Source organism: Thermobia domestica, chromosome 10 (genome assembly GCF_964235325.1).
Source record: "Thermobia domestica chromosome 10, izTheDome1.hap1.1, whole genome shotgun sequence".
Lineage (NCBI taxonomy): Eukaryota > Metazoa > Arthropoda > Insecta > Zygentoma > Lepismatidae > Thermobia > Thermobia domestica.
In genome coordinates, this window is record NC_137463.1 from 264,952,830 (window position 1) to 264,966,740 (window position 13,911).

The window sequence follows — 13,911 nt, forward strand, 5'->3', positions numbered from 1 at the left end:
GAAACATTATATTCAGTGGCAAGTTTGTTAAATTATGGTTTCACAGTTGTACCGCAAAGTGCTAAATCCTAGGATTTGAGGGAATTCTTCCTACATATATCTTGACGGTTTAGTTAATTCTCTGGTGTAATCTGAACTCTTTCATGATCTTGTATTATTCTATTCTGGAATTCCTTCTTCTATTGACCTCCAATCTTATCATTTTATCTTCACTTTCAGAACAAGGTTGGTATGTTCTATTATTTACATGACTAATTACAATAAAACTAAACATTTTAAACACGTCTTTCACAGGAGATTCTTAAACTTTGTGCAAATATAACGTTGAGAAGTTTAAACCATATAAGTTTGTTTTACAAAATTAAATTTCGGAATATTTTGGCAACACTGTTCTTGAGTCATTTAAATGACTGAAAAGAGAATAAAATATATTGAATCCGAACTCAAAATTATGTGCTGTTTAAAACATTTAAGATTTACTTGAGTGGTAGCATTCGCTCCTCTTTCTACCGTCGGTACGCCAATCACTATACCATCCACAGGCAATCTTTTCACCTTCTTAGTAAGAAAAAAATGAAATTTCACTAACTTCTGTTAATATTTGAGACGAGACGAAGGCTTTCGAGACGGAACTCGGTCTCTTTTCGGTATCGTCTCGGGATTCAAGTATCCGTCTCGATCTCGTCTCCTATTTTACAGTCCGTCCTGATCTAGATATTGTCTCGAAATCTCGAAGCAAGACTGACACTAGTTTCGGTCTCGCTATCATCCCTATAAGAGACCTTTAAACTGGAGCTTCTTCAAGTTCTTTTAGTAATGCGGCGTCTAAAACCAGAGAAAGCCAAGCACTAAGAACATTGTAACATAAAATTATGTTCAGGTATACCAATTCATAGTTTGGGAGCCAGTGGTATGAACTATCCCGACAAACTTATGCAACATCAAATCTTTTATTAAACGGTATATTTCTTCTATGAAACATAACTTCCAGGAGCTATACACACAGTTGCCCATAAATATATATATATATATATATATATATATATATATATATATATATATATATATATATATATATATATATATATATATATATATATATATATATATATTTAAATTTACCCTACAGCAGTAATTATATAAATTATGTCACCAAAGAAGTGGTGCTAAAACGTTTCAAGAGTAAAAGCGAATTTATCGATTTCAGATTGGCAATTGAGATCTCTTATGACTGTATGATTAGAGTATAGACCTTGGACGCAGGGCAAACAAATTCAATTCCAATGGAAGTTTATGTGGTACGAATCCCACGTTAACCTGTAAGTGAACGTCTCATATTGTCTTGGTACTAAAATAGGATGTTAATCATCGTTACAACTAACCAGAAGAGCAATCTATTTATCTAGATAGCCGACTTTTAGCAATACACCCGTCGCGGAAACTGTAATTCCTTCTATAAATTTAGAAGAAAATTTCAATTCTTCAACATTTCCCGTTTCCAGAGAAGTTCAATAGCCCTTCTTCTTTGAATTCTTTATTTTCAAACCAGAGAAATTTTGAATATAAGTTCTTTCCCATCAAAGTCTATTTCAATCAAATTGTTCTGAACACCACTCAATTCCACTCCTTCTATATAGAAAAATTTCCGGAATTAGATATATTATTAAACCCATTTTCTGCATTATAATTACAATAAATTTCAATTAACATTATTTTCATACATATAAAATATAATAAATTTCTATTTCCGAAACATGTTGTGGCTTACTTTGCCCTTTCGTCTTCTGGGTTGTTGTCGTATGCGGTTGGACTCCTGTTGATGTTAGCTTCATTTACTTCTCCCTGACCAGCATAAATTCTTCCAGAACGCATATTGTGATGTGCTCTTTCAATACTCTGTAAAAGATGATAAATTTGTAGTTAAATAACCGAAAACAAAGCCGCCTTACATGCTGGAATATTTAACATTCGCAAAGTTTCGTAGTTGAACAGTGAAGTGGATTAGATTATGATCTCTCATAATCACAATTCCTGATATTTCCCCAAATGTTTTGCCATGTCTATTTCTTGTCTAAAAGTAAGTTCTAATCTATGTAAGTACGTGCAACAACTGTAACTTAATTTAAATTTCTGTAGACTTGTGATATCTCAAAATAAAGATGGGTGGTCAAAGGGATGGAAAACTAGAGGTCTATCCCAGTCCTACCTAACTGCTCAACGTAAGATGTTGGAGTACGGATACGATTTTCTGCTTGACGCAGTTAAAGCGAAACAAGTAGATGACAGCACGGGTGAGAGAAAGACAAGAGAGTGAAATAGAGAAGGATCTTAGTAAAAATCCTTCAAAATCATCAGTATATATACAGGGTGTTCATTTAATATATAGCCAAAATTCACTGCTGAAAGCTTCATACCTAAATAATAAAAAAAAGTCCATATGAACATAGGGCGAAACACGCGTTGTTTCAAAGTTACGAGATGCCAAAATCGAGGAAATTGTAATTTGAGGCTACCTAGCTCGAAAACTATGGGAGATATCAAAGGCGATGAAAAACATATTAGAGGAACTAGTACATTTTCTAGCTAATTAACCATGTTTTAGAGTTGGGTTGTACCGGCGCACATGATTTTAGAGAGAGAGGTGGAAAAGCGGAACTTATACCGCAGCTCCCTCTATAAAATCCGTTGTGCCGATACGCCCCATGGTTATTTGTATAGAGAGTGTACTAGTTTCTCTAATATGTCTTTAACCGCCTTTGATATCTCTCATAGTTTTCGAGTTAAGCAGCCTCAAAGTTACAATTTCCTCGATTTCAGCATCTCGTAACTTCGAAACAAAGCGCTTTTTGCTCTATGTTCATATGGACTCTTTTTCTTGTTTACGTATGAGGATTTCACCAGTGAATTTTGGCTACATAATAAATGAACACTATGTATATATATATATATATATATATACAGAACAGTTCTCTCCAACTAACCGATGTATGAGGTAGCAAGACGCTCTAGACTTGAACCAGTGACTCGGATAAACAGTTAAAGAAAATTAGGGAAACACGAGAATATATTAACTACAGAAGAATTCAGCCTTATATATACACACACAACGATTTCCAACTGTCCGCTATATAGTACGTATGAACACGCTTTTACGCTTGAAGTACTGCCTGTAACAAATAGAGAAATGAAAAGGTGTCAATAAGGAGAATGAACTAGAAAAGGATTGACAGTGTACCATGTATGTTGCTATTTGTTGGTCACTTTATCATTCACCAACGCTTTGATTTTCTGTCTGCTGTGGTTTGTTGAGGATAGTAGGAGCAAACTGTTACACCACAAACCACTCAGTTTAAAATGGCCTTTAATACCATATACTCCTTTTCTTTTTCTCAGTGAATCCAAGAAATACTAACAGTGGATCATGGCGCAACAGAAGAGTGATGGCTGCTAACAAAGAAAATCGGTAGTGCTAAGTGTAAGTAGCTAGATCGGTGTTTTTGGCAATTAAATTAATCTAGCTAGTATAACTATGTAGGGCAAGAATTTTGCTCCTTTGTGTTTCATTCTTTTTATTTTAATGTCCCATGATTATACTTCGACGCTAAGGGAATTAAGACTGTTATGGTAAAATTAAGGAAGTAGGAGTAAGCGGGGCAAACTCGAGAAAACCCAAGCACATGGTGTTCATCCACAACAAAACTCACTTGAAGAGAACCAGATTAAATAGGAACCCCACGCATCAGAAGTGAACCCTCTACCACTGAGCATTGCGTTACCGTTAAAAGATAATCTAGAACACTAGAAATTGAGGAACTGGAGTGAGGAGATACCTTGAGTTAACGGATCTTGGTACCATGTATGCAACGAATGGCTCACTATGATTTCATTACAACAATATTCTGTTGCACATGACAAATTCTGTCCGCCAGTGTGAAACATTCCTGGTTTATTACAGTACGAAGAAGTATATACTTCACAGAGATTTGTCTGTTGAACATTCGTAGGTTTATACCCAGCGGTTAACCTGGTTGAACGACCTAATACATTAACTTGATGGTTGCAAGACACTGTCTCTGGTGGTTTTGAATTCTTCAGAATATGAGTGTTGTGTACTGTTCTTTCATCAGTCATCACAGTTTCATCATTCATTTCTTACCATTTCCTTTAGTCTAAATGACAGAAACTTAAGACGTAAGTGTATATATGTTGTTACTAAAGATTAGATTATAATGTTCTTTAAAGGCTTTATAATATTGCAGGAATATCTCATTGGCGTAGGTCCATTGAGGGTTAGGGCCTGTAAAATGTCACATTTGCAGTTTAATGGTATAGAATAACTCTCAAGAATATTCGTTACAGCTTTCGAGACCATGTTTCATCATCATCTCTTAATTCATCTCATCTCATCAACTGCCTCAACCGCTGAATTAAAGTCCATAACTATATATTCTATACTGGAAGCCACCACACACATCAAAACACATATGAAAACCATGTCATCTATAATAATAATATATTTAAACTCTCAGGCGTTGGATCCATTAAGAACTATGGACGGGTAAATGGAACATGTATGACTCGATAGTGAGTAGTAACTGGATAGTCTCTCAACACTGCTAGTTCTGGCTTTGTAGATCAGAGTTCATCATCTCTTAAGGAAGAATGTCCGTGTTTGGGTCAAAATTTCGCGAGTTTTGAAAAGTATCATTTTCAGAATCTATTGTGTTTGAAGTTTCATGTTCGTACGACATCAGGTTCTGTTCGAGAAATGTAAATTATTGTGTACTTCCGTTGCATTTTTCAGGCTTAAATATATCTATTTTCAATTTTGACGTTCATTCCAGGTTGTGTGATCATCCCACTCTTCTGTAATGATGTAGTAAATATACTTTTACTTTGTCGTTCCGAAAAGAATACACACATCATTTAGGTTACTGTAGTTTACTGTTCTTCGTTCATAGTTCTTAGTTTTCCTTACTAGTCTGTATTAGTAAACTTAGCGCACGCCGGATTTGTATGAAAGGACAAATAAGCTAGACCGGTTTTATGTGTTATCAGTAATTATTTTTTTAATGGGAAGATGTAAAGGTGTTTCCAGAAAGCGTACGTTCCATGACAATAGATATACAAGTTTGGCAACTGGTAATGATCCAAAGAAAAACAGGCTGCGTATGGAATTTCAGTGGAATTTGAGTACTGGTAAGATAAGCATTCATTGCCTACTGCAGTGATGGATACCATCGTGCCTATCTACAGAGCTCTTTCGGATCTCGCCCTTTTGCGAATATATTTGCGTGGGACAACACAGAACTCCATAGAAAGTTTCATTGCATTGACATTTCAACGATGTCAAGAAACTACATTTGCGTTCTAAAATCATACAAATTGCAGTGTATGATTCTGTTTAGTGTTTTAGTAGTGGCCCTGAAGCAAGAACTGCTATTCTGAAAAAAATGGGAATTTCAAGCGGTGAATACATCTCCAAACTACTGCGAGACATGGACAGAAAGTGTATAAGAAAATCTGAGTTGGGACTAAGGAATCAAGAATAAAGAAAAGAAGGTGTAGGAAAGATGAAGAAAGCACAGCCAAAGACGAGGAATATGATTATGGTGCTTTCTGAATGTTGTGATCTGCCTCATCGATGAAAATTCATTGTAAATTTTAAATTGTAAATTTCTCAAAATTGCATTTTTGGACATACATGTACCATTTTCTCACAAACTATTAATGCTAAAGTAGCCAGATTTCGCACAAATCTTACTTATACGGATGCACCCCTATATACTGAACTAGAATTATAACATGGTTCCTTTATTTCTCTCAATTACTCTTTGGTGAATATAAAAAATGACATTATTAAAATTCTTCGAATTTTTGGAAAACAATCATTGGCTTTGTATGTAACCTAGAAAAATAATCCTAGTTCGGTAGCATTACAAGCTAGCGTAGGGTGTGTGGTGTAAAAATTCAACGACTCCTTTCAGTAATTTCCAAGAAAAAAGGTATAAAAACTTTCAGAGTTGTGTTAAAAATTTGAGTCCGTGTCATATGTGTGAAAGACAAGATAGACAGGGGGAAAAATAACACATAGATACTGAACTTCTATATACATCTCCCGACCAAAAAATAAACTTCTGCAAGCAATAGCAAACCGTGGATTGACAAAATTCTAGTAAGCGGCCAAAACACGGACACCCCTCCTTAATACAAATAGACAGTTAACTTTCTCTTGATGCAGCGTTAATGTTAATGAGTCTGTATTCTTATCAAAGCTCACATGTGTACAAAAATGTAATGTCATATACATGGGGCTACATAATAATAATAATAATAATAATAATAATAATAATAATAATAATAATAATAATAAAATAATAATAATAATAATAATAAAATAATAATAAAATAATAATAATAATAATAATAATAATAATAATAATAATAATAATAATAATAATAATAATAATAATAATAATAATAATAATAAAGGAATAAGAGCAAATTCATACTCTGCTACGGTATCTCCTGAAAAGTCCTGGACAAATGGACATCAACCAAAAGATCGGTGAAAATCTAAACGACCTCGCATCAATAAAATAAAGACGGTCTTCCACCCTGGACAGGCCGAAGGGCTAAATGAAGTTACCTATCCCTGCTCTTTAGAATCAGGTACATACATGATGTGATACTAGCACCATGTTTCGGTCATAGCACCATGTAACCTTGCCCCGGATACCTTTTTACAAGTGCTGAATGAACCTACGAGTCACATTGGAACAAGTGAACCACTATCAGTGAAATTGGAATCCAGACAGACTAGTTGCTAGCTATATGTTTAGACATCTTACCAAGTACACCATTTTTTAATTAGAGATTCCAAAAAATGTTAATATTTTGTTTCATTTCTCTGTGCTGCATGCTTCGATTTTTATCTGCAAAAACTACTTTGAAAAACTTTTTCCACCATTGTATGTATTTCTCATTCATACGCAAAAAATAAATCTCAGTATATCTCAATACTTACCCTAACGATCCCACTGAGTAAAGCAACATAGGTCTGTCTGTTAAAGCCCATAACAGAGATATCATAGAGAAAGTATTGCAGAAATCCTCCTGGTGTTGAATGTGTGTGGGTGCCACTTAAGATTACATTGTCTTCTCTGTACACGTTACCAAATTTCGATTGAAGTACTCGTATTACCTAAAAAACAACAACAAAAAAAGAATTATCCAGTTTGCACACTAAACATCTATCAACTTTCACTCAAGAAATGCGGTAAATTTTAAAGAAAACATAAAATATATCAGAAGAATGTAAAAAGTTGAAGTTTAAAATGAAAATAACGAAAAATTAAGCAATGATGAAACAACAACAATCTATTTGAAGGAATTACATGTTTAGTGTCTGTTACTTGTAGGATTATGATTTTCGGGTGGTCAGTTTTTCTTTTTAGGGCAAAAGCTCCGTAGCTAAGTGGTTAGCGTATGCAACTTTGGCATGGAAGTCTCGGCTTCGATTCCCAGCGGGAGCTCACGTGATTCGAATTCTACATTACTAAGTAAATCCAGTTCCGTCTTGCTGCTGAACGGAATATTAAACTCAAAATCAACTCAACTTCTTCTAGAAAAAGAAAGGGTTCTCATAAAATAACCTTTGTACCAAATGTTGCCTCTGGATAGAAATAGAAATAATTCTCCAGCATCTTTTATGTTCCTTTCTGCACTCTTCAACCCTTCGTAAACCTTTTTTTTTTCATTAATCTGCTCCTAACCCCTTTTCTCTCCTTCTAAGTGCTACATTCTGAACTCTTCAAGATAAAAATACTCTTGCCACTATTAAGAATTCTTCTTAAACAGTTAGTTTTTGAAGAAGAAATTTACATGGATGTAATACTGATGTGCGTTAAGTAAACAGGGCAAACCTCCCTATCTTCAAGTAATTTTTCGAAAAATTTACACGACTGTCAGTACCTATAAGAATATTTTAAGAATACCTTAATTTATGATTCCACTTTCAATGTTATCACTAGGGACCGGATTTTAAGGTGCAAAAATGTGGTAGAAAAAAGGGAATAAAAGGGGCTGAAAAATCATTCAAAAGAGTGCAAAATATACTAATAGGATATCTTTATTAAGTGCTATAGTAAACAGTTACATAAACATTCTTTATTCATTACACCAGCAAATGTTGTTAAAATCTTGGCTTTAAACATTTCACATAAATAGCAAAATTCTCCTTTTTAATTTCAGAGTTGTACAACATTCAACATTCTTGTACTAAAATTGTGGTTAAAACAAACTCGGTGTTTTAAAAAAGAAAACACTAATTTAGCAATATTGTAGTTTGAGGAACCCCCTTTTACATACTACTGGGTTTTTAGAAACTGGTTATAGTTGATTATACACAACATTTCTATGTTTCCGAATGTTAGTTTCTGTTGCTTGGAACTCAGGAGACCCTTCTATGTAGAGAAACTTCGCTCGACATCAACGGAAACCAGTGGTGCATATCTTGTAATAAGCACATGAACACGAAGTTCAGTTGACGTTACAAAGGTTTCTATGTCCGGATTGTTTCACAACTTCAGTTCAAACTTGTCCCTAGCAAATACGTCAAGATTGTGTCTAAATTTATGGAATATTATATGTAAACCAGATTGAAAATAAAACATATTGTTCTGTCCATCTAAAAAAAAAAGTAGAGAAAAAGGGCAATAAAGGTGCTGAAGGCTAAAAGAAGTTAAAAAAAACGGGAGATTTTATTAATCTAGCAAAAAAAAGTGCAACATTCACAAGAAATGTCCAACAAAGCGTGTTCATTTCAGTTCGTTTTATGCCCGGAAATACATATTTTGAACTTTGGTTGTTATAACAAGTAAATTTTTAGAAAAGGTGCTGCACCTTAAAATCCGCTTTCTAGTTATTACTCTCAAACTAGTATGTCGTTTTTGTTTGGTTAACTTTCTCCATTTTAAGAATTAATTCTAGTACCTACTTAAAAGACAGAGAAACTAACATCAGATTTTGGGTTCAGTGACCTTGAATATAAATTAAAATCTGGTAGCTCTAATGCTGATTAGAGTTTAGTTCATTCATTAAGAAATCACGATCCCGATGTCACACCTCATTGAAAGAGTTAGAGAGAAACTGTTTCAGATCTTGTTTCAATCTCTCTATTTATTGGAAAGTTTCCGTTCTTGTGACTCTAACACTGACATAAATAAAGAAATAACGTTGAAAGAGGGAAGGGAGCTTCTAGATTACTCGAATTAAACAATTCTTGTGCTCTTTTACAGTGAGCGTAGGCCCACGTTCAAACCTCACAAGGGACTTAATTTCCTTAATTTTAACGCAGTAATTCGGGGTCAAGTTTACCAGAATGTGTAGTAGTCATTGTCAGAAACACACAGATTCGTTAAAGAGTGAATCCTTTCATTAATTATATAAGAGGAGATTGGTGATACCTGATGACTATAAACAATTCATATAGAAGCTTAGTATAGCGTTAAATGAAATTAACATTGACTGTTCCAAAGAACTTAAATGTGGAAGGGGGCAGAAGACAAAAGTATTTAAAGAAATGTATGAGCTGCACTGATCGGGAATTTCCTTTTCAGATCAAAAGTTCCAATATATTTCAGGCAAAAATTTTCTTATAGGCCTTATATCTGGAGAACTACATAAAGTGTAGACAAACTCAAACTATCGCTTAGCTCAGTATGATGTGCTCATGCTCATTCCGTAGAAAATACAAAACCTCGATTTAGGAGCCGTTCAAAAATGTTGTGGCTCCTGTTTCAAAAACTAATTATTAGCCAAGATCGCAATCTTTTGATGCACTTTTTTGGATAATTCCTAAATTATTGTTTAACAAAAAGATTGAAAATTCAACTTTGCCTTGCTTTAACTTTATGAATAGTTATTTGTGAATTATTTTCAAATTTTGTTTTACCCATGTCGTTTTTCTGAGTTTTGTTTCAATTGTTCTCATAATCTTTAATGCTCAATTATCACTTCCAAATTAAAATGCATTTCTGAGTGTTGAACTGAAAACTTATTTAAGTAAGTTCTCTCTTCCTAACCAAAGCAAAAGTTAATCTCTTAAAGCGACTTACCCCCGGGTTCGTGAACTTCCTATGGGCATGGTTTCGGATTTTATGAATTGGCTGTCACATTTATTGCTACTACCCGATCTACTTAATTTGTGTTTGGTATTCATATATAATATATCTATGTTGAGCCAACACGCTCCACATCTTAGATGTAATTGTTTAAAAGATAATAATTACATACATCCTCAAATGATTATCCTATGAGTGTATGTAAACTGAATTATTTTAATGTAATTATTTAATATAATTTTTCATCCATTGAGGAATATATCATTAGATACCAAAGGTTTGTCCCAAAGGGAATTCGAACTTAAAATCTTCGATTGGAAGTCCGGCGTTTAACCACTGAGCTGTCTCTGAAGAAATATACCTGAATTTCCAAGACAATGACATTCACATCCGTTGCAAATGCTGTTTCTTTTCTCCTTTGTCTTTTTCATTCGACTATGGATGCGAGAACTACATTCACTGTCATTCCTTTCACTGGGAATTTTCTTTTACGTATGGAAACGTAGGCGACGAAACTAGCACGTACTCAACATGTGCATACTTTCGAAATACTGTTTCATTCCTTATTTGAATGAATGTTACGTTTTTTTGCACTTAATAACATTTCTTATTGCACTTAAAAGAAGAAAAACACATCGACGCAAATTCCTCCCAACTGTGAAGATTCACCTTGCTCTTAGAGACTCGAAAGTAGCATCTTTGGTTTACTGTTTCCGAAAATACCTGAAGTTGGACTTAGAGAATTTTCACCTGAGAACAGCCTAATGAATGCAGTGAATCTTTTTGAAATTGGCTGTATCTATATCAGGAAGATTTACACCTACAAAGAAGTTTCATCTCGAACTGGAAACAAACGTTTATCAATTTAAGTGTTTATTGCTGTTAAGCACACCTGCTTGACTCCGTCTCCCTCTTTCACTCTCTCCCTCTCTCTCTCTCTCTCTCTATATATATATATATATATATATATATATATATATATTGATAGAGAGAGAGAGAGAGTATACAAATACGTAGTTTGTTTATTTTACAAAGACAGTAATCATCAAAGTAGTCGAAGAAACAGCATCTTTTATGCCTCTTTTTGCCTTATAATTAGCACATTTTCCCTTCGTTTTTCGCTATGAAAACTGCTCCATAAAATCCAAATCTTAGTAATTAGTATTCATTAAACTTTTCCAATGAGAAACGATCAAAACAAACTTCCCTTCTCTCTCTCTCTCTCTCTCTCTCTCTCTCTCTCTCTCTTCTCGCACTGCAGAAGGTGAAAACAATTCACTGATCTTTTCTCCAAGGGAGTTTTTTTGTTTTGTTTTTTAAGATTCACTATCGTCTTAAATTCAAATTTCCTTTCCGCTTTTTAAGGCCAAAGTAACAAAGCTAACAATAATATTTACGATTCATCTTTAAAAGAAGTGTGGACTATTATGTGTTTACTATAGATTTAGTTTTAATCGCTATTTTAAATTGAATTACTACAAGTAACTGTCACAAAGTTAGTTTCAGTGATTCTTTCATTTAAGAGTCGGAGAGAGTGTGAGCAATATCAATAATGTTGGAATTTTACCTTCGTTTCAGATTTCAAAGTGGGTAATCTTCTAAACAATTATATAATCAAATATGTATGAATTTAGCGTGTGTAAATATTATACAGGGTGCTAAAAAATAGGACAGCTTGGAGTGGTTTGCGGTTGGTGGATGGAAAATAAATAGAGTGTTATTTCATAAGAACACTGCAACAGTTACAATGGATCTTTACCGTTATGTCAGATAATAAGGAAATGTCTGAATAGCCGCTGCGCTTTAATGACTGACTTCTTTTCGTAATAAGCACGAACATAGAAAACACATTGTTCAACGTTTTAACGATGTCCATGGTAACTGTTATGGTATTTCTATAAAATGGCATCCTATTCTCTTCCAATTTCTTACCAGTAACTCATACTATGCTATCACGCCTGCTCAATATTCAATTTTGAAATGTGTGGCTCGACTCTGCGCCTAACTTTACAAACTAAGGTAACACAATTATCTGTGTTCCAATCTTCCATTGCGACTGATCATATTCCTGATACAGTCCGCAGCAAAAAAATGCAACATGAGCATGTAAGTTTTTAGTGAAACTACGCCTAGCAGCGCAGGGAATCAAAATAACGTCTAAGTGGCACGAATCAGGCGAAACCTCGGCGTCCTCCCATGCACACTTATTTTGGAGCAAAAGACTTCGTCGTTTCACAATAAACTTATAAACTTACATGCTTATGTTGCAGGTTTTTTGCTGCGGGCTGTACCAAGATAAGATAAAAAGTATAGATAAACCTGGGTGCACAAATGCTTCCTTTCGGAGTTATAAGCTGTCAAAGACAGGTCCATAGCTCCAAAACTATGAGACTTGCCGTGATCGAGTCAAGACTTCACTTAGGAACTAGTATGTACCCTATCCAAATAACCTTATTTCAAAATGCTGAAGTACTTCCGCAACAATATTTATAGAGGTAGTTGGCGAGTACTTCAAATTACTTGCCCGAAGGCAAACTTCCTCTATAAAAATTGTTGCGTGAGTACCTTAGAATTCTGAACATGTATTTTTGGACAACGCACATATTAGTTCCTAAGTGAAGTCTTGACTAGACTACAGTAGGTCCCATAGTTTTGGAGCTATAGACCATTAAAGTTCACTTTTCCATGTTTTAGGCAACCTATAATCAAGGGCGCCGATTTCCCTGTAACTTTGGGGGGGGGGCATTCATAAATAAATACATATAACAATAAAAATGCATATTAAAAAATCATATTCATAAAGACACATGGGGTTCCACATGAGTTTTGAGTCCCGGCGCCCAGCGCTCTTGCCTATAACTCCGAACGGAGATGTTTGTGTATCCAGGTTGATCTATACTTTTTGTCTTGTCTTGTGTCGGGAATCACTTCCCAAACGTTGTCGGTGTTGTTTTAAAACTATATATATAGGTTGTTAATAAACTATACCGACAAACCCTAAGATATGATTCTTCACATCAAAATAAGAAAAAAGAGTTCATATGTACCTATCCGTAAAAGTGCATAGTTTCAGAGCTAGGGCTGTTCAAAATCGTGAAAAGATAAATTTCAAGAGGCCCTATTTCGAATACGAGAAACCGCAGATCGTGGTCTTTATTAGCGTAAAGGAAGTCAGGCATACAAATACAAAAATGCATATTTCATCAATTTTCAATGGGTGTGCAGGGTATTCTGTACTGGATATAATTCTCAAATATGCTCTCAATAGAATTTTCAGATATACTCTGATTTCAAGGAGGGGTCCAAAGCAGGCAGGAGGTAAGCCTTGACAACAATCGACATCCAATGTTTCGGAGGGAAGTCAGAAAGGTTAGGAACCGGCAGCTCCATCTTTTTCTTTATTGTGTGTGTGTGTATGTGTGTATGTGTGTGTTCGGAATAACGTGTGATGCGATGTATTTCGTCACGGTATATTTCAGCTTTCTTCACTTATAAGCGTGAAAGATAACATCGCAGTATGCTTTTCTCCGAATACGAGAAACCGTGTTGCTGACAATCCTTAACATTTCCGAAATCGCGCCAAAGGATTCCGTGTTCATTGCTATCAAGACTTATCGTTTACTTGCTTTGGCCCAATCATAAAGTCAGAGCATATCTCAAAATTCGGTTGATGGCAAGAATTTTGAGATATGCTCTGACTTTATGATTGGGTCAAAGTAACTGAATCGGCGCCCTTCGTTATAGGTTGCCGAAAACATGGAAAAATGAACTTTAAAGGTCCATAGCT

At 34.7% G+C, this 13,911-nt stretch overlaps 1 protein-coding gene across 1 annotated transcript in view; it reads right to left on the minus strand.

Annotated features, from left to right (window-relative positions):
• The window catches only part of LOC145661926 (neutral ceramidase-like), a 151,807-nt gene that overhangs the window by 125,016 nt on the left and 12,880 nt on the right, over positions 1–13,911 (minus strand). The window contains exons 3-4 of the mRNA XM_081727275.1: positions 7,028–7,204; positions 1,769–1,896 (exon numbers count right to left, since the gene is read on the minus strand). Of these exons, the coding sequence (XP_081583401.1) occupies positions 1,769–1,896; positions 7,028–7,204 (305 nt within the window). The remainder of the gene's footprint in view (positions 1–1,768; positions 1,897–7,027; positions 7,205–13,911) is intronic.